The sequence below is a fragment of the Mustelus asterias genome, chromosome 4, assembly GCF_964213995.1.
Source record: "Mustelus asterias chromosome 4, sMusAst1.hap1.1, whole genome shotgun sequence".
Classification (NCBI taxonomy): Eukaryota; Metazoa; Chordata; class Chondrichthyes; order Carcharhiniformes; family Triakidae; genus Mustelus; species Mustelus asterias.
Window position 1 is genome coordinate 68,587,042 of NC_135804.1, and position 25,824 is coordinate 68,612,865.

The following is a 25,824-nucleotide window of genomic DNA, read 5'->3' on the forward strand; positions in this document are numbered from 1 at the left end:
TGACGAAGGAGCAGCGCTCCGAAAGCTAGTGGCATTTGCTGCCAAATAAACATGTTGGACTTTAACCTGGTGTTGTTAGACTCCTATCTGAAGCCAGCCAGACAAAGGAAGGATGGTCAGATTCCCCTCCCTGAAGGGAAGCCAGATGGGGATTTAAGACAGTGATTCATGGTTATCATTAGACTTTTAATTCTTGATGTTAATTTAATTCAAATGTCATGATCTGTTGCGGTGGAGATGCGAACCCGAGTCCATCAGATCTCTGGATGGCTAGTCAAATGACAATACCACGATGCCATCCCTGCCCTGCGTAAGGGTGCTGACTGGATCATTGAGCTCCAAAATATCAGGGCTGCTGTCAAAATTGCATTGCCTGCTAACTAAAGTCCTGATCTCGCTGACCTACACATTCCCAGCAGATGTCCACTGCAGTAAGATGGTTTGCAACTTGTTTGGCATTGGAAGTGTACATGGGTATTGCAGATGTCATTATACAACTTGAAAGGCAACTGAACAGCTCAAAAATAGGTAGGTATAAGAGCAAATCAGTGAGCATTCTGGAATCTGAAACAAAAACAGAAAATACTGGAAATCTCAGCAGGTCTGGCAGCATCTGTGAGAGAGAATAGAGCCCAACATTTTGAATCTAGATGACTACCACCAGAGCTGAAGATAATAGAATATATGGTGATATTTATACTGTTAGGGTCGGGAGGGGGGGAATTTACAATGATGTCATAGACAAAAAGAGAAGGGAATGCAAATGGTGGGAATAAATGCTGAGCATGGTACTAATAGTGGTCCATTAAGAGACCAGAATATATAAATGGCAGAACAAAGTTAAGCAGAGTGTCAAATGGCAAACTGAGACATGTAATAGATAGCTCTAGTAGAATGGGGGGAGGAGTGACCCTAGGAGGGGAAAAAGAAGGAAAGCAAGATTGTTAAAAAAGAAACATGGAATAAATAAAAATGAAATAACGTAAACATATATAAATCAATAAAATAAATTCAAATGAAAGGAAATAACATGAATGGAAATGGGGGGAAGGGGGAGGTTCATGCTCTGATGTTGTTGAATTCAATGTTCAGTCCGACAGGCTGTAAAGTGCCCAATTGGAAGATGAGGTGCTGTTCCCCCAGTTTACATTGGGCTTCACTGGCGTTTTGCAGCAGGCCAAAAACGGGCAGCTGGACAAGAGAGCAGGATGGTGTGCAAGCAACAGCAAGGTCTGGGTCCTGCTTGCAGGCAGACCAAAGATGTTCTGCAAAGCAGTTTGTGTTTTGTCGCTCCAATGTATAGTACACTGCATTGGAAGCAGCAGATGCCACAGACCAGATTAAAGGAGGTGAAGTGCTGCTTCACTTGAATAGAGTGTTTGAGCCCTTGAATAATAGGTGGGGAGGAGGTAATGGGGCAGGTGTTGCACCTTCTGCGGTTACATGGGAAGATGCCCATGTCCGGCCTGCTGTCTTTCTATAATTTCACTGGTGGGATTTGGTTGATATTTGATATACTAGCTTCCGTGGCAACACTCTTACATTGTCCTGTTCTTTTCTTTAGGACACTGTGGTTCTCTGCCAAACACTCCTCCCTTCCTGTCTCTATCTTTGATTAATAAATGCAACATAATGAATGGAACAAGGAGCCTAGAGCCCCTTTGTCCTTCTGCCCATGTGGTCGAGATTAATTTTCTATTCATACGTTAGGAACAAAAGAGTTGTCAGGGAGAAAATCGGACCTCTCAGGGACAAAGGAGGGGAATTATGCTTAGAACCCAAGGGAATAGGGGAGATCCTAAATGAATACTTTGCATCGGTATTCACGAAGGAGAGGGGCGTGTTAACCGGGAGTGTCTCGGAGGGAGGTGTTGACCCGTTAGAGAAAATCTCCATTACAAGAGAGGAAGTGTTAGGTTTTTTAGGGAACATTAAAACTGACAAAGCCCCAGGGCCTGATGGCATCTATCCTCGACTGCTCAGGGAGACGAGAGGTGAAATTGCTGGGCCTCTGACGGAAATCTTTGTCGCTTCTTTGGACACGGGTGAGGTCCCTGAGGATTGGAGGATAGCGAATGTGGTCCCGTTGTTTAAGAAGGGTAGCAGGGATAACCCAGGAAATTATAGGCCGGTGAGCTTGACGTCCGTGGTAGGGAAGTTGTTGGAGAGGATTCTTAGAGACAGGATGTATGCGCATTTAGAACGAAACAATCTCATTAGTGACAGACAGCATGGTTTTGTAAGAGGGAGGTCGTGCCTTACAAATTTGGTGGAGTTTTTTGAGGAAGTGACAAAAACGGTTGATGAAGGAAGGGCCGTGGATGTCGTCTATATGGATTTCAGTAAGGCATTTGACAAAGTCCCACATGGCAGGTTGGTTAAGAAGGTTAAGGCTCATGGGATACAAGGAGAAATGGCTCGATGGGTGGAGAACTGGCTTGGCCATAGGAGACAGAGGGTAGTGGTCGAAGGGTCTTTTTCCGGCTGGAGGTCTGTGACCAGTGGTGTTCCGCAGGGCTCTGTACTGGGACCTCTGCTATTTGTGATATATATAAATGATTTGGAAGAAGGTGTAACTGGTGTAATCAGCAAGTTTGCGGATGACACGAAGATGGTTGGAATTGCGGATAGCGAAGAGCATTATCGGGCAATACAGCAGGATATAGATAGGCTGGAAAATTGGGCGGAGAGGTGGCAGATGGAATTTAATCCGGATAAATGCGAAGTGATGCATTTTGGAAGAAATAATGTAGGGAGGAGTTATACAATAAATGGCAGAGTCATCAGGAGTATAGAAACACAGAGGGACCTAGGTGTGCAAGTCCACAAATCCTTGAAGGTGGCAACACAGGTGGAGAAGGTGGTGAAGAAGGCATATGGTATGCTTGCCTTTATAGGACGGGGTATAGAGTATAAAAGCTGGAGTCTGATGATGCAGCTGTATAGAACACTGGTTAGGCCACATTTGGAGTACTGCGTCCAGTTCTGGTCGCCGCACTACCAGAAGGACGTGGAGGCATTAGAGAGAGTGCAGAGAAGGTTTACCAGGATGTTGCCTGGTATGGAGGGTCTTAGCTATGAGGAGAGATTGGGTCGACTGGGGTTGTTCTCCTTGGAAAGACGGAGAATGAGGGGAGATCTAATAGAGGTGTACAAGATTATGAAGGGTATAGATAGGGTGAACAGTGGGAAGCTTTTTCCCAGGTCGGAGGTGACGATCACGAGGGGTCACGGGCTCAAGCTGAGAGGGGCGAAGTATAACTCAGACATCAGAGGGACGTTTTTTACACAGAGGGTGGTGGGGGCTTGGAATGCGCTGCCAAGTAGGGTGGTGGAGGCAGGCACGCTGACATCGTTTAAGACTTACCTGGATAGTCACATGAGCAGCCTGGGAATGGAGGGATACAAACGATTGGTCCAGTTGGACCAAGGAGCGGCACAGGCTTGGAGGGCCGAAGGGCCAGTTTCCTGTGCTGTACCGTTCTTTGTTCTTTGTTCTTAAGCCCTATTCGTCGCAAATGGTGATGTTGTGCTTGTACCCAGGCAGTGCTGCCTTCCAATGCCAGGGCTCAGGTTCGATTCCAGCCTTTGGTGACTGTGTGTAGTTTGCACATTCTCCCCGAGTCTGCGTGGGTTTCCTCTAGGTGCTCCGGTTTCATCCCACAGTCCAAAGGTGTGCAGGTGGATTGGCCATGCTACATGTGCGGGATGCTTCTATGCTTGAATATGCAAATCATTAAGCTCCTCAGCAGGCCAAATCGCCCTTCCCCCAAACGGAACAACAGAGGCGTGAAATACGTGAAAGGTCGGCATTACTGATCGTATTTTGATAGTAGAATCATGCACCATTAATCGGACAGTTTTTTGCAACATGGTTACTTTTATGAATTATTAAATTTAAAAGTGACACAGAGCAACAACATGAACAGCCAGATATTGCGCTCCATATGATTTATGTGGGGTTTGCAGCAGTCTCCCAGTCTATAGCGCGAGACCTGCAGTTTATCACTGAATTGATCGGTTACTGTACTTGAAATCTTTCAGAACTTCTACATTATGGTTCGAAATATTAACCCGTCTCATCTAAAACAGTGTAGGGTACTGAGGGGCCGTTTTTTACAGTTCTCACAATTCCTCTCTAATCAGCCGACGATGAATGCAAATTTTGCACAAATTGGTAATGGGCGAAATTATTCATTTAGTTTTTCAGAAAGACTGCCAGCAGAAAACCCCTGGTGAACAGCTCAGCAGAGAGCCTCTGGGAAATTGTACGCAAAGAGCCAAATTTCATCACAAGTTTCCTCAAAGCAGGAGGTCCTGAGGGGAGGTTGGTCCAACTGGCTTTTTCTGGCAAATGTGCAAAAGTTTTAAAAATTTCACACAACGTATATGTTCTCGGCTCAAAGACAGGATGTTGCGCCTTCATAATGACGTTTTACATTTTCCACCTTCTTACAAACAAGCAGTCATTTCATGGACTGTCTCTCTGCTTGATCAAGTTGTTCAGAATGTTGGCCAGTGTGGCAATTCCGTGCATTACTGTTCTCGGAATCATTTTCACAGGTATCTGCTCCTATTATGCTTTGTTTTCTCATTCAATCGCGTAGTTACGTATCTTTGTTTTGATGCAGCATGTTTCATTGTCCTTTACAAATATTATCTCAACTCCTTTCCCTCACTCTTTCCCTCCTGTAATACGATATTACTATTACATTTTTACATTTTTCCCATAGGTCCCGGTGGAACTTCAGTCAGAGTCACTCAGCTCCCTGAGAGAGTGAACACAATCACCGGTACGAACATTTCCTTTCATTGCTCGCTTCCTTTCTTTCAAGACGGCCCACGTGTGAATGTAAACTGGTGGAAAAAGGGTGACAATCAATATCTAAGGTCAGGACAAAATGACAGAATAATAACTGGTTTCAAGACTAAATTCAGCGGCTTTCTTCGGATAATTAATGTAAATGTGCAGGACACAGGAGTATACTATTGCATTGTCACGCATCAAAACAAAACAGCTGGAAATGGAACTGGATCTAATTTAACAGTATGGGGTACGTATGAAAAAATGTAAATAAGATTCATCTGACTGCAATATTTCAAACTTCGAAACAGAGATTTTGATTTGAAGAATTCAACTTTTTAATTAATTTCAACGATCAATTTGTACACATTCCAATTGCACTGGTGATTGCTGCATGCTGATGTATGTTGCAATGTTTCAAAAATAATGATAAAGGCGAACATTTTCTGCGAAATGTTTGGTCCTGACGTGTATTCAACAAACAATTGAAGTTAAAATTTCCATATTGGATAAGTTGCATACCTCGGCATTAATAGACAGTGTTGGGGATCTGATAAAGAGAACGCACATTTCTTATCCTATTTCGTGGTGTAATTCGCCTACGTTGATTGCGGAGGGCTGTGTGCTTGTATTCGGCCACTCACCTGAAGCCACTTACCTGAGGAAGGGGCTTGGAGCTCCGAAAGCTTGTGTGGCGTTTGCTACCAAATAAACCTGTTGGACTTTAACCTGGTGTTGTTAAACCTCTTACTGTGTTTACCCCAGTCCAACGCCGGCATCTCCACATCATGGCTTCTATTCGGGCCAGCTGTTCCACTGGTTGATGGCTTATTTCTTAAGGTCATATTTTTAACGGTTGAATTACACACCGTCTAATTTGAACCAAACCCTCCTCATCTTTCACCCATCATTTTAGGCTCCAGCAAGCGTGAAATCATCCGGGTCCTTGGTGCAAATTCTAACTAACTTGATAAATTAAACTTCCCAGATAGTTTTTAGATTCAATGGGGTGAAATTCACCCGCAGTGGAACCGCAAAATTAGCAAACATCCCAAATTACACTGCGAGCAATGTTCTTCTGAATTAGAATAGAAGATAGGGCGAGATTTGTATTGGGCACGAACTTACTTTCTCTCGCGTGTTTCTTTTTTTTTATTTGTCCCCATGAAAACAGTTTAAATTACAAGCAAAATACCGGCGATACGTGAGAATGTCGTCAGATTTAATTGTCACTACAGATAGTGCAATCTAAATAACTATCCTCCCATTGCCCCACGCCAGGGTTACGTCCAACAATGGATTGGAACACACCGTTTAGCTGGTCATCGAGATCAATGGTATTAACTGTAACCGAGTTGGTGTCACACTGTTGTCTCTGAGCCACGATGATCTTGGTTCAAATCAGCCCCATATCTGACTCCATATTTCCACTCCATCTGACGAAGGAACTGCGCTCCGAAAGCGAGTGTCGTTTGCTACCAAATACACCTGTTGGACTTTAACCTGGTGTTGTTAGACTCCTTACTACGATTTTGAAGAGCAGGGGAGCTATCCACAGTTATCCCCGAGTTATCTCCGGTGTCCAGGCCAATATTTCTCCTTCATCAACATCACAGAAACAGACGAACTGATCATGATCACGTTTGATTTGATTTATTATTGTCACATGTATGAGCATGCAGTGAAAAGTATTGTTTCTTGCGTGCACGCTGTTGTTTCTGGAAATTTCCTGTTCACAGATTTGCTGCCAAATGTTCATCAGTACAAAAGTGACAGCATTTGAATTGTTCTGCATTGATTGCTGGGCGTTTGAGACGTCCGGTGGTGTGAAACGTGTTATATAACTACCAGTCTTTATATTTTTCATTGTTCTAGTTCCACCAACCCCATTGAAAATTAAACCTCAGCAACTTGAAACGGATCCAGCTGCACCGTTGACTCTTCTGTGCACCACATCTCCTTTTTCCCCGAAGAATATCAGTTTCACTTGGTATAAGGATGGCACTATAACTAAAATAGGGATCAATACCATCATTAAACCCAGCACCAATGGACTCTATGAAGCTTCCAGCCAGTTGCAAGAGGCGCAGCCTGCCCGGTCCCTAACTGTTTATACCTGTCTGGTCTTTCACAGTGCGCTCCAAATTCCAGCCATAACCACTCACATTGTCACCTACCCAAACACAGGTAAGATTTCAGATATAATCATATAAATTTACAGTTTTGCAAAACGTTATTTCACTCAGCCTTTCGGTGCAGCCTCTTTGAAAGAGCTGTCAGATCTATTACGTCGACAGCAGCATTTCTCCCACAACCGGCAAATCAGAATCATTAGCCTTTATATCCAATTGCCTTTTGGAAATAGCTATATGAATTATTTCCAGCAAAATTTCAGGCAGTACGTTCTAAATCTTCACAATCTCGGGTTAGAAAATAATTCTCCCCACAGCCCCTTTATTATTTGACAATGGTTTTCGATTCAGAACTATTCATGAGACCCACTTTTTGCAGAACACATTTTCCCCTAATTGATAAAATACACCTGTCATAATTTTGCAAACTTTCCGTTAGATCTCACCTTAATATTTTCCTATTGTGTTGAAAAGAATCATAGTTCCAAATCTCGCCACGTAGCCGAAGGCCCTCATCCTTGTTAAACCTGGAAAACATCCTTTGTTATTCTCTCCGAGACATTGGCATTATTCCTAATATGAATTGTACACTGTACATTTGTATGACTTCCATTATACAATGGTTCTCTCGCACAGCTAATTATCCGAAAAGTTTCACTGATCAACATTTCAACTTCCCAACAACCATTTGAAGATTTATAGGTATCTCAGAATTTACATTGCCTGAGATTATCTACGTTGATTTAAGCAAAATGCACACTTTATAATTATTTGCATTAAATTGCACTTGCCAGTTGTGACCACTTTCCCTGTTCTATGAAGTGCTGAATTCTGCTGCTATCGTCATAATAGTGACCAATGTTGTAGGATTTATAATCTTCAAATTGTACTCCCATATCATATAAAGAAATAGTCCTAATGTTGAACCCAGATCCAGTCAAAAACAACAACTTACCACTGCTCTCTACTACCTATAATTTAGCCAATAATGTATCTAAAGTGCCACCGTTCATCAAATCCCAAGTGGTTATTTAAACATAATAAAAGCACCCCTCGACATTTTTATTTTGGTTCATAATACTTATTTTTCTTATTCATTCACAGAATGTGGATGTCGCTGGCTAGACCAGCATTTATTGCTCATCCCCAATTAGCCTTGAGAAGGTGGCGGTGAGCTGCCTTCTTGAATCACGACAATCCTTGTAGGACTGTTAGTTCTGTTAGGAGGGAGTCCCTGGATTTTGACCCAGTGACGATGAGCAAACGGCGATATAATTCTAAGTTAGGATGGCGTGTACAAATGGCGCTGCCCCATGCACCTGTGGCCTTTATACTTATAGAGGTAGACGTCGTTGAGTTTGAAAGGTGCTGCTAAGGAGAGTTTTTGCAGTGCATCTTGTAAATGTACAACCACTGCTGCAGCCATGCATGACTCCTGGTGGGGTTCTTTGAGAAAGTAAGAAGCAACGTGGATGGAGAGGAATCTGAGGATGTGTTGTACTTAGATTTCCAAAGGCATTTGACAAAATGCCATGGTAAAGTTTCCTACCCAAAATAGGAGTACATGGTGTAGGGGGTAACACATTAGCATGAATCCAAGATTGGCTATCTAACAAGAAGCAGACAGTAAGTATAAATTGACCGTTTTTGGGTTGGCAAAATGTGAAGAGTAGACTGTCACAGGGATTAGTATTTGTGTCTCATCTATTTCCAATTTTTGATCAATGACTTGGATAAAGGGACCAAATACACAGTTGTGAACTCTGCCAATGCCACAAAGATAGGTAGGGAAGTAGGATAGCATGTACTTGCTGAGTCGACAAAATAGCACATGCAATCATGTAAGGAAAATGTGAATGTGTCCACTTTGGCAGGAAGATTTGCAAAACAGTAAATTATTCAAATAGAGAGCGATTGCAGAACTCTGGGGTACAGAGGGACTTGGCTGCCCTGGTGCTTGAATCACAAAAGATTAGCGTGCAGATACAATAGATGATAAAGAAGGCAGATGGAATATTGTAATTTATTACAAGAGGAGTTGATTATGAAGGGAAGGATGTTTTGCTAAAGCTTTACAGGGCGATGGTAAGACCACATCTGGAAAACTATGTCCAGTTGTGGTCTCCATATTTATAGAAGGGTGGAAATGCTTTATAAGTTCAGAGAAGGTCCAGTCGAAGTCCACTCCTAGGGTGGGGAAAGGTTGAATAAGTTTGGCTTGTATTCATTGCAGTTTACAAGAATGAGAGGTGATCTTACTGAAACATATGATCCCGAGGAGAATTGACAGGGTGCATGCTGAGAGGATGGTTCCCGTTGTGGTAGAGACTTGGAACCCAATTTAAAATGATGGGGTCTCCCGTTTAAGATTGGGATGAGGAGATTTGTTTATCACTCAGAGGGTCATTAGATTTTGGAACTTGTTTCCCAAGAGACGTGAAGGTAGAGTCAACGATGTCATTGTTGTAGCTGTACTGGAACAGATTGCCTCGAGGCACAAATAGTTCTGGAAATCAAGTTTTCAAGTACTGCTGCCAGAGGTTGTCAGGGCCCACAGCCTTTTCAGTATTCATCAGCTGTTTCTTGATATTGTATGAACCTGTGATGCTGGAGAGCTCAGGACAAGCCCAAATGAATCCTCAGTTCAGGTAAGCGTTGTCTCAATCACTCGATCCTAGTATTTTGCACTGATAATTCTGTCAGTCCTGCATAATTGAGGATGGGGAAATTTGTTTATCCCCCTACTTTGTTTAGTTATTTAATTACCCACCACTATTCTCAATGATTGTGGCAGGACTACAGAGATTAGTTTTTTTTTTTTGCTTTGGGATCTCTCAGTTGTGTCTATCGGATGCTTTTTTCACTCTTTGATATGTAACTGAAACTGGTTCTTGAGCATCACCATGTTTTCACCTCATTTGGATTGTTGCTCCTGATATTCCCTCCCGCATTGTTCACTGAACGAGGTTTGATCCCCGGGTTTGATTCCATTGGTATGGTGGGGAAACGCCAAGCCCTGCTGTTGAATATAATTATGTTGCTAATGAAGCATAATGCCCTATTGATGCCACGTTTTGAGTTTTTGAGAATTAATTCATAGAATTGGGTATCGTGGACAATGCCAGCATTTATTACCCATTCTTAATTACTATTGCGCAGGTGGTCTTGAGTTGGGTTCTTGGATTGTTGTAGTCCATGAGGTGTAGGTATACGCACCGAGCTATTAGGGAGGGAGTTCCAGGACTTTGAACCTTCGACCGTGAAGGAACAAAGATATAATTCGATGTTAGGGTAGGGATGGCTAGGAGGAGAACTTATAAGTGTTGCTTGGTCTGTTGAAAATCTATCTCATCCAGCACAGTGATAGTGCTAGACAGCAATATTGAAGATGGACTTCATCTCCACAAGGAGTGTGCAGTGCTCATTTCCAATACTGGCATGTGCAGATACATCTGTGTTAGATGGTTTGTTCAGACCAAGATGATTTAGGATATTTTCCCCATATTAACTGCTTCATCGTATATTGCCAACCCAGTCTAGCAGCTATGTCCTTTAGGACACAATTAGCTCGAACCGAGGTGCTGGTTTCAAACCAGGCTTTCAGTCTATCATTGAAGTCCCGCACCAGGGTACATTCTGTGAACTTGCCACATGCAGGGAACATTCTGTGACATTGCCACATGCAGGGTACATTCTGTGACATTGCCACTTGTTCGTCATGGAGAAATACTGATTCATCAGCTGAGGCAGGTGGTGGGGGGTTGTTGTCAGTCGGAGGTTTCCCTGTCCATCTTTGTCCCGATACCATGAGACTTAATGGAGTCAGAAGTGAATGATGAGGACTCCAGGGGCAATTCTCTCTCCTGACTGAATATCACTTGCTGCCACTTCTGATGTGCCTGCTGTGCAGTGGGACATGACATATCCAGGGATGGTGATGTCTGGAACATTTCCTTTAAGAAATGATTCGGTGAGTATGACTATGTCAGGCTGTTAGTTGAGTGGTCTGTGAGACAGCTCTCCAAGTTTTGCCACAAGCCCCCACATGTTAGTATGGATGACATCGCAGGATCAATAAGGTTGGCTGTGTTGTTGTCAGTGCAGAAATCAATGCCTGGTCGTCCGTTCGGTTTCAGTCCCCTTTGACTTTCAAGCAGTTTGTTACAACTCAGTGACTTGCTGGAACATTTCAGAGAACATTTACGAGAGAGCTTTGGGCCTGCAATTGCATGTCGGCCAGATCAGGTTTCCTTTCCTAAAGGTGAAGCATATCGGTATTTCTGACAAAATTAATTCCAAATTCTAATAATTGAATTTAAATTCCACCAACTAACTTGGTGGGATTTGAACTCATCCCCAGTGCATTAGCTTGGATCTCTTGATTGCTAGCCCAGTAATATTATCTGACACGGTTGGGATGTTTCCTCTTGTGAGTGAGTCCTGAGCTAGGGGAGACTGTTTTAAAATTAGGCGTTGTCCTTTTAGGACAAAGATTAGGATCTTTATTTTCTCCTTAAAACATATCAACTCAGAAAGCCATTGAATATTTTAAAGATGGATGTGGATAGATTCTTGTTAGGAAAGGGAATCAAAGGTTATCGGGGTAAATGGGAATGTCGATTTCAAAACACAAACAGATCAACCAGGATCAAATTACGGAGCAGGCTCGAGGGTCAAATGGCCCACATATGCTCCTTTTTCGTATGACTGTAGCCGCCTGTACCTTAATACAAATGACCGGAAAGATTGAATGTTTGCTTTGTTTCAGAGGTTGATTATATTGAATTGAATAGTGTAGTGTTTTTATTTGTACAATTCATTTAATTCTTGCAGGAGATCAGAGCACCAATTTCTTATTGATTTCTGCATCGGCAGGAGGCGGGTTCGTTCTCCTGATGTTCGGTCTCATTATTGTGAAGCATTGTGTCACAAAGAAAAATAACGGTAAGAAAGAATTTCTCCTTTTCACTCAAGTAAGCGCAACTTTTGAAGAGGGAGGGAGAGCGAGGGGAAACGTCCTGTTACAGGTAAAGAGGAACTTGTTTGCAACTGAACAGTGCAAACAATATCCTGTCACACAGAAGCAGAGGTGATCACTGCTGATTATAGCCGCTTGTCCCGATATTTGGTGTACGTGCAATCTCTCACAGTCACTCCTGTTGGCTTCATTTATACAGATCAGGCGAGAGAAGTCAGTGATCCCCAAAGGCATATCCGCAAATACGTAGCAAAAGTCTCGCACACAATACCCTGGGTACAACAATAGGCAAAGGGGCCATATTTTAGGGGCATTTGACTGGGGTGACGCACAGCTGCAGGTTCAAAAGACTAATAAAAAATGCCCTGAAAATCAATGATTGTCAAGTATCATTTTGTCATTTTCATAAATGACCTGGATGAGGGATGGGTTGGTAAGTTTGCCGACGACACGAAGGTTGGTGGTGTTGTGGATAGTTTGGAGGGATGTCAGAAGCTGCAGCGTGACATAGATAGGATGCAAGACTGGGCGGAGAAGTGGCAGATGGACTTCAACCCGGATAAATTTGTAGTGGTACATTTTGGCAGGTCAAATGGGATGAAGGAGTATAGTATCAACGGTAAGACTCTTAGCAGCGTAGAGGATCAGAAGGACCTTGGGGTCCGGGTCCATAGGGCTCTTAAATCGGCCTCGCAGGTAGAGGAGGTGGTTAAGAAGGCGTATGGTGTGCTGGCCTTCATCAATTGAGGGATTGAGTTGAGGAGTCGGGAGATAACGATGCAGCTTTATAAGACCCTCGTCAGACCCCACTTAGAGTACTGTGCTCAGTTCTGGTCACCTCGTTACAGGAAGGATGAAGAAATTATTGAAAGGATGCAGAGAAGATTTACAAGGATGTTGCCTGGATTGGTTGGCATGCCTTATGAGGCTAGGTTGAGAGAGCTCGGTCTATTCTCATTAGAGAGACGAAGGATGAGAGGTGACCTGATAGAGGTGTACAAGATGTTGAGAGGTATAGATCGGGTGAATTCTCGGAGGCTTTTTCCCAGGGCTGAAATGGTTGCTACGAGAGGACAGGTTTAAGGTGCTGGGGAGTAGGTACAGAGGAGATGTCAGGGGTAAGTTTTTCACTCAGAGGGTGGTGGATGAGTGGAATCGGCTGCCGTCAATGGTGGTGGAGGCAAACTCGACAGGGTCTTTTAAGAGACTTCTGGATCAGTACATGGGATTTAATAGGATTGAGGGTAAAAGGTAAGCCTATATATAGGCTTAGGCAGGTAGGGTCATGACCAGCGCAACTTGTGGGCCGAAGGGCCTGTTTGTGCTGTAGTTTTTCTATGTTCTATGTTCTATCAAAGTTCTACAAAAATGTCTAACCCAACACCAGACATTTGAGAGTCGCAAGGAAAACGACATCATAAGACAATTCAATTGATAAATTTAATGCTGTGAAATACATTTCTTTTTTCAAATTACTTTGTTTCAATTCACTAAGACACTAAAAATTTCCAATATTGAAGCAAAATGTTGGTCGCAAAATATTCGCGCAGTACGGTGGCACAGTGGTTAGCACAGCTGCCTCACAACGCCAGGGACCCGGGTTCAATTTCAAGGTCATTGCCTGTGTGGAGCGTGCACATTCTCCCGTGCCTGTGTGGGTTTCCTCCGGGTGCTCCGGTTTCCTATCACAGTCCAAAGATGTGCAGGTTAGGTTGATTTGCCCTGCTAACTTGACCTTAGCAGGGTAAATATGTGGGGTTACGGGAGTAGGGACTGGAAGGGATTGTGGTCGGTGCAGACTCGACGGGCTCAATGGCCCGTTTATTCTGCCCACGCGATTTCCGAAGTAGACTCGGAAGGCACGGCCGGCATCAAAACAACTTACTTAGAAATCATGGAATCCTACAGTGCAGAAAGAGGCCATTCGGCTCATCGAGTCTGCACCAACCACAATCCCACCTAAGCCCTATCCCCACATATTTACCCACTAATCCATGCACCCCGGGACACTACAGGCAATTTAGAATGGCCAATCAACCTAGCCCACACATCTTTGGAAGGTGGGAGGGAACCAGAGCACACCCACGCTGACACAGGGAGAATATGCAAACTCCACACAAACAGTGACCCCAGCTGGGATTCGAACCCAGGTCCCTGGAGCTGTGAAGCAGCAGTGCTAACCACTGTGCTACCGTGCCGCCCTTCCTACTGTCAAACCTGATTGGAAACCAAACCTGTCATTTTATGTTTTACACTGAATCTACAAGAAGTTCATTTCTCGGCTCAGTAAATGCTCATTGTAAAGTCTTCAATAATTCCTAGGTATGCAGAAAGATGGTGAAAGATGTCATTATCCGGAACAGCAGGTATGTTTCTATAATTCATTCTAACACATCGCAAATGTTAATATATACAAGTGATGTAATCAATTTACGGCAATGAACGTTTACGTTTTATCCCATCGCTGCACCAATTCATTCGCAGAAACGCAATGCGAATTTTGCATTTAAGTCATTTCCGATAGATCAGAGATGCCTGAATTGTCTACCTGAATTGTAACTGTATCTGCCTGAATTGTAACTGTATCCGCTGGCTGCGAATAAGTATATTGCATAAAACTGAACATCCATTTTAATGAACAGGTAAAGAAAAAAACGATTTTATCTGTCTGTACACAGCGGGCAATGTGATGACGGCTGTACAGTATCCATTAACAAATTGCAAACTGTGTCACATGATTTCATCCGACTGTGATATTTTGAATTCAGTTTTCATCAATCTATCTCATCAAAATACGACAGCAGCAAGAATATCCATTAAGTTGTGCTCCCTCAAGAACCTAATTGGTTCATTAAAGTCTGACAACAAAGCACATCTACCGTATTTAAATGACAGACGTCCACACTGTATAGGTTAACTCTCAACTCCGTTGTGAAATTTCCGCATATGCCCATCACCGGCTTCTCAAGACATCCAAGTTTAGGCAATCAAACGTGGCCCAGTCAGCAGATCCAGAAATTGAGAGTTAGTTCAAAATGCTATCAAAGTTGTCAGTTTTTCTTTAATGTTCCCACGCGTGCCCAGGCAATGGAACTGGAATTTGGGATCAATTTGCCACAGTGAGAATAACCACAAGGAGGCAGGTTCCAGGAAATTGGCATTCGCTCCCATTGCCTTATCCGCCCATCAAATAATCCAACTGAATTTGGAACAATCCCAACAAATGCAAAGGAAGAGCATTATTTAAATAGCGATATATTGGGAATTTTGGATGCACAAACGGATCTGAGTGTCCTTGTACACCAGTCAATGAAAGTGCAGATACAGGTGAAGCAAGCAGTTAGGAAGGCAAATTGACTTTATTGCAAGAGGACTTGAGTTCTGAAGTATAGATGTCTTGCTGGAGTTATACGGTGCCTTGGTAAGACCACACCTGGAGTATTGTGGACAGTTTTGTTCTCCCCACCTAAGAAAGGGTATACCTACTATGCAGGGAGTGCAGCAGAACTTCTTAGGCGGATACCGGGTTTGGTTGGACTGTCCTCTTAGGAGAGCTTGGTTCAAATTGACCTGTATTCGCTGGAAATTGGAAGGATGAGAGGAAAGCTGATTGAAACATATAAAATTCTGACAAAGCTAGACAGACGAGATGCAAGAGAAGATGTTTTCCCTGGTTGGGGAATCTAGAATGGGGGCACAGTGTCAGTACATAGGGTCGCCCATTTAGGACTGAGATGAATAGATCTAACTTCACACAAACGCTAGCGAACCTGTGGAAATTTCTACTACAGAAGGCGATGGAGGCGAAGTCACTGAGTGTACTCAAGAAAGAGATTTTTTTAGATTTTAATGGTTTCAATGGATATAGGGAAAAAGCATGGATGTGGCATTGAGATCGAGGATCCACCTTGGAAACAGAGAAAACAGAAGCAGGAGTTGGCCATTCAGCCCATCGAGCCTGCTCAGCAATTCATTTTGATTATGGCTGATCATCAAACTCAATATCCTGATCGCACCTTCCCCCATATCCCTTGATCCCTATACCAAAGAGGTATATCTAATTTCTTTTTGAAATCACCCAATCTCTGGGTGAATAAATTTCTCCTCATCTCAGTCCTAAAAGATTTATCCCATATGCTCACATGATCACCCCTCGATCTGCACTGCCCACCATCGGGAAAATTCTTTCCGAATCTACCCTGCCTAACCCTGTTAGAATTTTATATGTTTCTATGAGATCCCCTCTCACTCTTCTAAACTCTAATGAATATAATCTTAACTGACTGAGTCTTGCCTCATATTACAGACCTGCTATCTCAGGAATCAGTCTGGTAAACATTTGTTGCGCTCCCTCTATAGCAAGAACATTCTTCCTCAGATAAGGATACCAAAACAGCACACAATACTCCAAGTGTGGCCTCAACAATGCCCTGTACAATTGTACTATAATCAAATGCTCTTGCCATGAAAATCAACATACCATATGCCTTCTTAACTGCCTGCTCTACCTGCGCACTTACTTTCAGTAATTGATGCAGGAGGACACCAAGGTCTCGCTGATGATGCACCCCTCAACTTACAACCATTCAAATAACCTCATATTTATCCATATTATGCTGCATATGCCACGCATATTACCACTCACTCAGCCTGTCGAAATCACGCTGAAGCATCTCTATATCCTCTTCACAGCTCACCCTTCCACTCAACTTTGTATCATCTGAAAGCTTGGAGATAATGCATTTATTTTCCTCTTCCAAATCATTAATATATAATGTGATCAGTTGAGGATTCCAGCACAGATCCTTGTGGCACCCGAATAGCCACTGCCTGCCATTCAGAAAAAGACCCATTATGCCAACTGTTTGTTTCCTATCTGCTAATCAGCTTTCCATCCATCTCAAGACATAACAATAATCCTATTTGTTTTAACATTACACAGTAGTCTGCTATGTGAGACCTTGCTGAAGGCCTTCTGAACGTCTAAATAAGCCACATTCACCAGTTCTCCTTGGTCAACTCTACTAGTTAGATCCTCAAAAATTCCAATAGATCCATCAGGAATTATTTCTTCTTTGTCTGATTATGCCACTGCTTTCCAAATGCTCAACTATAAAATCCAATTCTAGCAACTTCGCCAGTACTGACGTTAGGCTGACTGGTCTATAGTTCGCTGTTTGCTCTCTCACTCCCTTTTTGAAGAGACACAATTTCCAGGGCCACTTGGTTAAGAAGTCTGGAATGAACATTATCAATTCCTGGAGATTTATCCAGTTTCAATCCCATCAATTTCCCCGAAACCATTTACCTACTAACACCGATTTCCATCAGCGCCTCACGGAAACCTGTTTTCTCTCAGGACTTCTGGTACATTATTTCTATCTTCCTTTGAAGGCTGAAGAAAAGTATGAATTTAGTTACTCAGCCATTTCTTTGTTCGCTGTCATGAATTCTCCCATTTCTGGTTGTAATGGGCCTACATTCGTTTTTGTGAATCTTTTTTCTCTTTCCATACTTATAGAAACTTTTAAGTCAGTTTTTATGCTTCCTGCTAATTTACTTTCATATTCTAATTTTCCCTTCTTCATCAATGCATTGGTCTTCCTTTGCTGAAAATTAAACTGTTCCCACTATTCAGGTCTATTGCTTTTTTTGCCAATTTGTATGCTTCTTCATTGAATCTTATACGATTTCCAATTTCCCGTGTAAGCTATGATTTGGCCACAGTTCCATTACTAATCATGGAATAACAGGGATAAGCAACTTAAATGCCTACCATTGCCTGTCCACTGTATTCCTTTTCAATAATACTCCCCAGTCCATTATCACCAATTCATGTCTTCTACCATTATAGTTACCTTTATTGAGATTCTGGACCCTGGTCTCAGAATCAAACATGTCACTATCCACCTTGGCAAAGAATTCAATTATATTATGGTCACATCACCAAGGACTTGTTCACTACTAGATTGCAAACGAATCCTTTCGCATTACACGATGCACAGCCCATGATGGCCTGTTCCTTTTTGGTTGCTCAACATATTGGTCCAGAAAACCATCCCGTATACAATCCAGACATTCTTCCTCGATCTTACTGTGATTAATTTGATGCTCCTAATCTATATGCAGGTGAAAGTCACCCATAATCACAGATGTTCATTTAACACATGCAAATCTGATTTCCTGTCTAATGCTACTCCCAACATTGCCACTACAGTTTGCTATTCTGTATATCACATCCACAAATGTTTTTATTCCCCCTTCGTGTTTCTTAACACAACCCATACAGATTCCACATCGTCTATGCCAATAATATCTTTCCTCAATATCATATCAATATTTTCTTTGATCAACAATACAACTCCACCATCTTTTCCTTTCTGACTGTCCTTCTTAAAGATTCAATAACCTTCCATGTTTAGTGCCAATCCTTTGTCAACTTGGAACCATTTCTCTGTCATTCCAACTATATCATACCCGTTTACATCCATCTGTGCTACTAATTCGTTCATTTTTTTGAATGCTCTGAACGTTAGGTGAGCCCTTTTAATATTATTTGCTCATTCCCACAACTATCTTTTTACCATATTTTTACCTGAATCTGGCTCTTGATTTCTCTGCCTATCACTTTTCTTATTCTATTTGCAGTCTTTTTCCCTTGAACTTGCTTCCCCCTGCTTTGAATCCTTACTTAGATCCCCATCTCCCAGTCACTTCCCTATCACTGTAGCAAGAACCAGCCCCCCCCCCCCCCCACACCCCCCTCCCCCACTTCGAAGGAAACAAGTCCTGGTCCTGCTCAGGTCCCACCTCTCCATCCCAATGCCTCAGGAACCTGAAACCCTCTCCCTCACACCATATGTTTAGCCATGTATTCATCTGGCTGTTTCTACTCTGATTGGCATGTGGCACGAGTAGTAATCCTCGATAGCTATCTTTGAGGTGCTACTTTTCAGCTTGTTCCTTAGCTCCCTATATTCTGTTTATAGGACCCTTTTTTACCATTGTGATTTGTTCCAACGTGAACCACGATCACTAGCTATTCACCTTTGATCATATTGAATGATGGAGCAGACTCAATGGACTGCTTGTCCTACTGCTGCTCCGTTTCTGTTTTTTTATTATTCAATCGTGGGACATGGGCATAGCTGGCTGGCCAGCATGTATTGCACATTCCTAGTTGTCCTCGCTCAGAGGGCAGTTGAGAGTCAACCACATTGCCTACTGCTCTGGAGTCACCTGAAGGCCAGACCAGGTAAGGATGCAGATTTCTTTCCTAAAGGACATTAGTGAACCAGGTGGGTTTTTCTGACAATTGACAATGGTTTCATGGTATTTAGTCGTTTCTTAATTCCAGATATTTTTATTGAATTCAAATTTCACCACCTGCTGTGGTGGGTTTTGAATCCAAAACATTAGCTGGGTTTCTGGGTAAGTAATCTAACCATAATACCACCTGCCCCTATATTTTTTGTATTTGCCTTCAACTTTATTGCATTGATGGGGCCAGCGAGTTTGGTCAAACATGGAGAAACCTGTTGCAATTGAGGGTACTGTGTCTGCCATATTTCCCATTTATTATAATGAATGGACAGAAATATGTTGCCATTTAGTCCATGTTTTGCAATACTCCATCAAATGCTCCATCAAATTACTGGTCCAGGCAAGCAAGCAACATTTCAGAATATCACCCAGTCAATAGCTGAATACAATAATTATTTTTCTGTGATAGATTTTCACACTTGCTTTACATTTGTATCTCTAATTCCATTTCTTCTTCCTGCTTAATTCATCAGAGTCTAGCTTAGAGCAATGCGACGGAAATACCTATAGATAAAAAAAGATACACAATTAGATAATTATTATTATAGATGTCGATGTGGATATTGTGACATTGTGGATGAATTAAAGTCTCAAAGTAAGATTTATATTTAGTCTGGAAGTTCTCTGTCCTGTTGCAATATAAACTGTCTTGTCCCACATTGTGACCATTAATTGTAGATTTCTACTTGTGGTTTGTCTGAACATTGGAAGTGATCTGATTGCTGGCCAGGCTCCTTTCTCTCACCCTATGTTAATTCAATTCCAGTAAGAGTTTTAACAACACCAGGTTAAAGTCCAACAGGTTTATTTGGTACCAAATACCATTAGCTTTCGGAGCGCTGCTCCTTTGTCAGATGGAGTGGAAATCTGCTCTCAAACAGGGCACAGAGACACAAAATCAAGTTATAGAATACTGAATAGAATGCAAATCTCTACAGCCAACCAGGTCTTAAAGATACAGACAATGTGAGTGGAGAGAACATTAAGCACAGGTTAAAGAGATGTGTATTGTGTCCAGACAGGACATCCAGTGAGATTCTGCAAGTCCAGGAGGAAAGCTGTGGGGGTTACTGATGGTGTGACATAAACCCAACATCCCGGTTTAGGCCGTCCTCATGTGTGTGGAACTTGGCTATCAGTTTCTGCTCAGCGACTCTGCGCTGCTGTGTCTCATGAAGGCTGCCTTGGAGAACGCTTCCCCGAAGATCAGAGGCTGAATGTCCAATTCCAACCAGGCGATAATTGCTGCAGAAATTTTCCAATTATGCTTAAAGTTGAATTTCGTAAAATAATATCAGTGGATTCCCTATTTTTGCTGTAGCATCCATATGAATTCGACAGCGGCTCCCATCAATGGAATATAGGGAGCAACTGTGACCCCTCATTTGTTCCTTTATTTCCCTGATCAGGAGATTTCTCAGGATTCCATTAATCTCAACAGAATACTCGGAGAAATCCCACAGCACTGAATGAAAGAATATCTTCAACCATCTATGCTGTTTCTCTCGGGATACTGCTAGCCACCCATACAAGTATGGCCAGGAGACAAGTCGTATGTTTGTGGAATTGTACAGACAGATTTTTGTGTTTTCCTGATGCCAGATCATTAAGCAATGTTTGGGCAGGGCACCCAAATGGAAATCCGGTGGGTGGGATACCACCACCACATTTCAATGTTCGGAAAATGCGCCAAATTCTGTTCTCAGCAGTGCCTCCACCAGATTTTCCATTCAGCGCTCAATGCTGACAATGCTTAAAGCCCAGATGGTAAATCTCTGAAACTCTGATCACCCTCGCACAAACTATTTATTTTTGGTAACAAGACTGGTAGAGACCCGGGCAGAAACTCCAAGTGATCTTGTAAATTTAGCCTGGACCCCAACTTTTTGTGATTTGGCAATGGTAGGAATACAAGGTGTTCCACTCCAGGTGTGATAGCTTTTATGAAAACAAACTTTATTTAACAAGATAGTTAAAATATGACAAAAATAATTAACATAACTTTTAACAGTTGAAATACTTAAACATGATAAAATATAAATCTGAAGTTTTTTTTATTACTTCCAACTTAAGCAACAACCACAAAGGTGTATTTTTTCTTTAGAATCAGTTAGCAAGGCACAGAGGCTGAAGTGAATTCCCACTGCTCCAGCTTTTTAATCCCTCTGGTCAGAGATACAGAGAGAGATACACGTCTTTGATTCTCAGATAGCAGCCTCCAGTGGAAAATCTGTCTTCACACAGCAGAACTCCAATGAGAGAGAGTGAGAAAACACCTCTTGCCTATTTCAGAACTCTGGAGAGAGATACCTTCAATTTCTGAAAACAGAGAGAGGGCAAAAGAGCAACTGCTGTTTTCAAATTCAAACTGCAACTGCCTTCTTTATCCTCTCTGTAAGCCTTGCCCTATCCACTCCACTTGTCAATTAACATGATAAAACACTACTCTGAAACCACAGGTATCACATCAAAGAATATCAACAATGCCCAGATTAAAACAAGTGCTCCAATAATTAGGATCAATTAACCTTATGCAGTATCAGCAAGTGGGCTGTGAATTGTGAATAGTTGGCACATCGTAATTCGAGTTGAAGCATAAAACAGTCCCTTCAGAAGAAACATGACACAAATACATTTCTTAAAGGCACAGTGTCGTCACGAGACTCAGTCCACCCTCTGGGTGCTGGTGCCGGAGGGATGGGACTCTGCCGGGATGCAATGGACAGTAGTGATTTCATTTAATTCTGGATTCTGGGGCTGCAAATTATGGCTTATTCATATCATTCTGCAGAGGAGTACATGACAAGAGGTTTTTTTAAATTGTCTTTCAGTTCATTCAGGGAGCTGTCGAAATGTTGCCACCTTATGCTGCACCAGATACGACCAATTCCCAAAAAACTCCAAGACATCAAGAACAGGCACCACACATCCAGGTAGGATCGAGCAAAGACGCGGAATGCGTAATTAACAAGTAGTGTATGGGAAAATACGTTTAATACTGCTTTGCTACTTCTGTTTGCGTTAGCACTAATTCTGCGAGACTCCCGCTATTATGTCAGTTATAGCTCCGTTTGGCTTCAGAGTCACAAGATTGTAGGATATAGCCTACTCAGGAGACTTGAGAGTAAAGTATAATTTGGCACTCCTGTGCATTACTGAGGGAAGTCTGCATTACCTGAAGTACCGCATTTCAAAGGAGACGTTAGACTGAGACTCTAGTTATCTAGATTTGGAGCAGATTAGGCCTATACTCCCTTCAATTTAGAAGAATGAGATGGGGATCTAATTGAGGTGTACAAGTTGCTAAAAGAGATCGATAAGGTCGAAGTGGAGAGGATGTTTCCTCTTGTACGGCAATCTAGAACACGACGTCATAGTTTGAGGACAATGGGTAGCAGATTTAAAACAGAGACGAGGAGAAATTACGGGAGTCTGTGAAATTCACCACTCAAGATTGTAATGGGATGCTGGGACATTGACTAAGTTAAGGGAAGAAGTGGACAGCTTTTTTAATTCGTAATGGTTTGAAGGGTTATGGTGAACAGGCAGGAAAGTAAATTTTGAGGCCGAGATGAGATCAGCCGTGACCATATTAAAGGTGGAGCAGGCTCGAGGGCCCGAATTGCATATCCCTGCTCTTAGTTCTTATGATTCTTATGTATGATTCATATGACTCATTGGCATTATTTCGAAGAAGAGCAGGGACGTTATCCTCTGTGTCTTAGTCAATGCCTTTGTTCCCCGTCACTAAAGCAAATTATTAAGAATATATTTCTATTTGGAGGATCTTGCTCTGAACTGATTGGCTGCTGTGTTTCTCAAGTAACAACAGTGGCTGACCGCGCCATAACAAGCGTTTGAATGACAGCAAAACACGTCTCCGGGTCGGGAAATGCATTTTTGTCTATTCTAATGACAATAAAGTAAAATTGGAACTAATTATATTCCCAATCATTGATTTCACAGACCAAGCAAAGACTACCCAATAATAAGCTGACGTATGCTGCTCTAGATATGATAGGATCAAAGAAAACAGCAAAGCCAAATCATAAGGATAAAAGCACGGAATATGCTGAGCTAAAGATGGGAAAACAAAGAGCAGGAGTTATCTACACCGAACCGAAAGCCACCTGATAATGGTGTCCAGTGCCTAACGTATGTTAGTTATGTCTATATCTAAGGACAAGCCAATTACCATGACATCGAAAATCGACAAAGTAATAACCACTGTTCGGGGGAAAAGTGCAGGGTTCCATTTTAATAACAGGCGGCCTGGAACCATAAGCATTAATTCAGAAGTGGCGGCTACCCGTCACTGCTTTAAGAAGCTGTGGATGAAATGGATTGTAAAACCTCAAGTTTTGCTTGAACCGGCCACAGAACTCCAAGACCCAACATCTGATTGGTGTTGGCATTTGTATTTGGTATTTGCTGTTTATGTAGTTTGAGGTTTGTGCAGCTTAGGAAAGGGGTATGATTTAGCGCTCTTTCTGCGCTGATAAACCAGAGCCCGAAGATCTCGGAGAAACCAATCACCGGGTTACTTGAAAATTGGCACGAACAGCAATCCCTGGGGACAGATATAAATCCTCCTTGGACAGTAGCGCAAAACAGGTGGTAAGAATAAGCATCAGGTTTTCCTCCCCGCTCGATTTTCGATTCTAATGACGTCCGGATTTAAGGATGGGATAGCATTCAAAGGAAACGCGCAATGAATGAGCCAGAAAGAAACAACTTATGAAATATGATTTACGCTCAGCTGCTCCCAAACTCCGTCACACTGAAGTCATTTTCAAGTGTAGTCAAAATTGCCAGATTGGGAATGTCAGTAACAGCACAGCAGGATCCCACAGATGTACGATCAGCTTACTGTTCCAGTGGTCTTTTTTGACAGATAACTATTGGCCGGGACACGAGGAGAACGTTGTTGTTCTTCTGTAGACAGTGGAAGTCCGATGGGTGCTCTGACATAAATTCCTTCCTATCTATTGAGAGAATGGCTTGCAATTAACTTTCTTCCATCTCCTGCAGCGAAACATCTGGTGGCACCTAACATTGCCTGACTTCATCATTGTCTCAGCTCATTTGCTGCAGACACATTCATTCATGCCTTTGATACCAGACTAGGCTGTCCCGATTCTTGTAGTTTCCTCACATTCTATCCTGTAAAGTTGAGGTCGTTCAAAACATGGCATTCCATGTGATAGCTTCCAGCAATATCGTTCTCTTATCATTCCCGTACTGGCTAAATCACAGTGGTTCCCGGTTTCGTGATTTAAAATTCCCCAGCTTTGTTTTTGAATTCCCTCTGTCATATGTCTGCAACCTCCAACAATCCCCCAAAAGATCTGAGTTCCACTGATTCCAGCGTCTTGTTTCAACTCCAGTTACAACTATTGCCGAGGCCCAAAACTACGGGATTTTCTCTCTCCACCTCTCCGGTTCTCTTCCTCCTTTTCAGCTTTTAAAACAGTCATTCAAACCTATGCCTTCGAACAAATTTTCGTAATTTGACCTAACTTCTACACATGTGGTTGGCTGTTATTCTTTGTTTTATAAAGCTCCAGTGAAGCACCTTGGGATATTCCATTATATTAAGAATGCTCTCTAAATTTCAGTGGTGACTGTTGTTATGATGGTACTTCTTCCTGCATTCAGCTTGAAAGTTTGCACAAAAATGAATTACATATTTTTTCAAAGATAGCTAAATGCAGAATTCGAAAGGAAATCCAAGCAATAGCACCAGAGGGCAAAATATCACAAAACAAATACAAATAGTTTTGTTTTTTAGAAAATGTATTTTGGAATGTAGGGTTTTTTACTCAGAAGATAAATAGCCATTCAAAAGGGGCAAAACAGGCGCAACCGTTAGGTGTATTACACATATGCGTCGATGATGGACTATTGGCGCGACAAGTCTCGATGGCCGATTGGTCTTTACTGGCGTTTTTGCTTTTTTTTTACTTTGTTAATATGAATTTATCTATAACTTAATTTCCAATTTATCACTGTTATTCGAGTGTTAATATTCAGACATGAAAAGTATATGATAGATTGTATAACATGGATGTAGTTCGTTGAGTTTCTTCTTTCATAATATGTATTCTTCTTACATTATATGAAATTGTCAGGTTGTGTTCTGGTAAAGATAATGTATATCATATTGCTTTCTGAGACACTTTCATGTTGCAGTTGCTGTAACATTAAATTTGCAAATAATTTATCAACATTCGCATCAAAAAATTGTTTAAGAAATGTAAAAATGTTAAGCAAAAATCATGCAATTGAATAACAAGATATCAGCACGAAAATTCAACCGTGGATTAATCAGGAAGTTAAGGGTAGACTTTTTAAAGAGGTTTATGAAGTTGCATGGAATAGTGATTTGTCTTGGACTGGGAGTGTTTTGGAAACCATCAAAGGTGTTTAAAATGTTGATTTTAAAAGCGAAAAAAGTAGATTATGAGAGCAAATGAACAAGGAATATAAGAATAGTTTGGAAGCGCTGTTACAAGTGTACAAAACGCAAGAGGATAGTTATCTTAACGAGAGATTTGCTCTAGTTATATAGGGCATTGGTTCAACCA

The 25,824-nt window shown here is 42.0% G+C and overlaps 1 protein-coding gene across 1 annotated transcript; it reads left to right on the forward strand.

The window, feature by feature from the left end:
- Nucleotides 1-470: 470 nt before the first annotated feature.
- On the forward strand, nucleotides 471-25,462 carry LOC144493123 (uncharacterized). Its single transcript, XM_078212024.1, has 7 exons — nucleotides 471-528; nucleotides 4,734-4,793; nucleotides 6,680-6,991; nucleotides 11,770-11,880; nucleotides 14,237-14,280; nucleotides 22,069-22,170; nucleotides 23,204-25,462. The coding sequence occupies exons 1-7, from the start codon at nucleotides 471-473 to the stop codon at nucleotides 23,369-23,371; spliced, it is 855 nt and encodes a 284-aa protein (XP_078068150.1). The 3' UTR covers nucleotides 23,372-25,462.
- Nucleotides 25,463-25,824: the final 362 nt, after the last annotated feature.

What these genes read in the sequence shown, in the direction of transcription:
- LOC144493123 (XM_078212024.1), top strand. Translation starts at nt 471, where the DNA reads ATGGGTATTGCAGATGTCATTATACAACTTGAAAGGCAACTGAACAGC. An exon ending in TGTCACCTACCCAAACACAG is followed by an intron (nt 6,992 to 11,769) that starts GTAAGATTTCAG and finishes TAATTCTTGCAG; the next exon opens with GAGATCAGAGCACCAATTTC. An exon ending in TGTCACAAAGAAAAATAACG is followed by an intron (nt 11,881 to 14,236) that starts GTAAGAAAGAAT and finishes AATAATTCCTAG; the next exon opens with GTATGCAGAAAGATGGTGAA.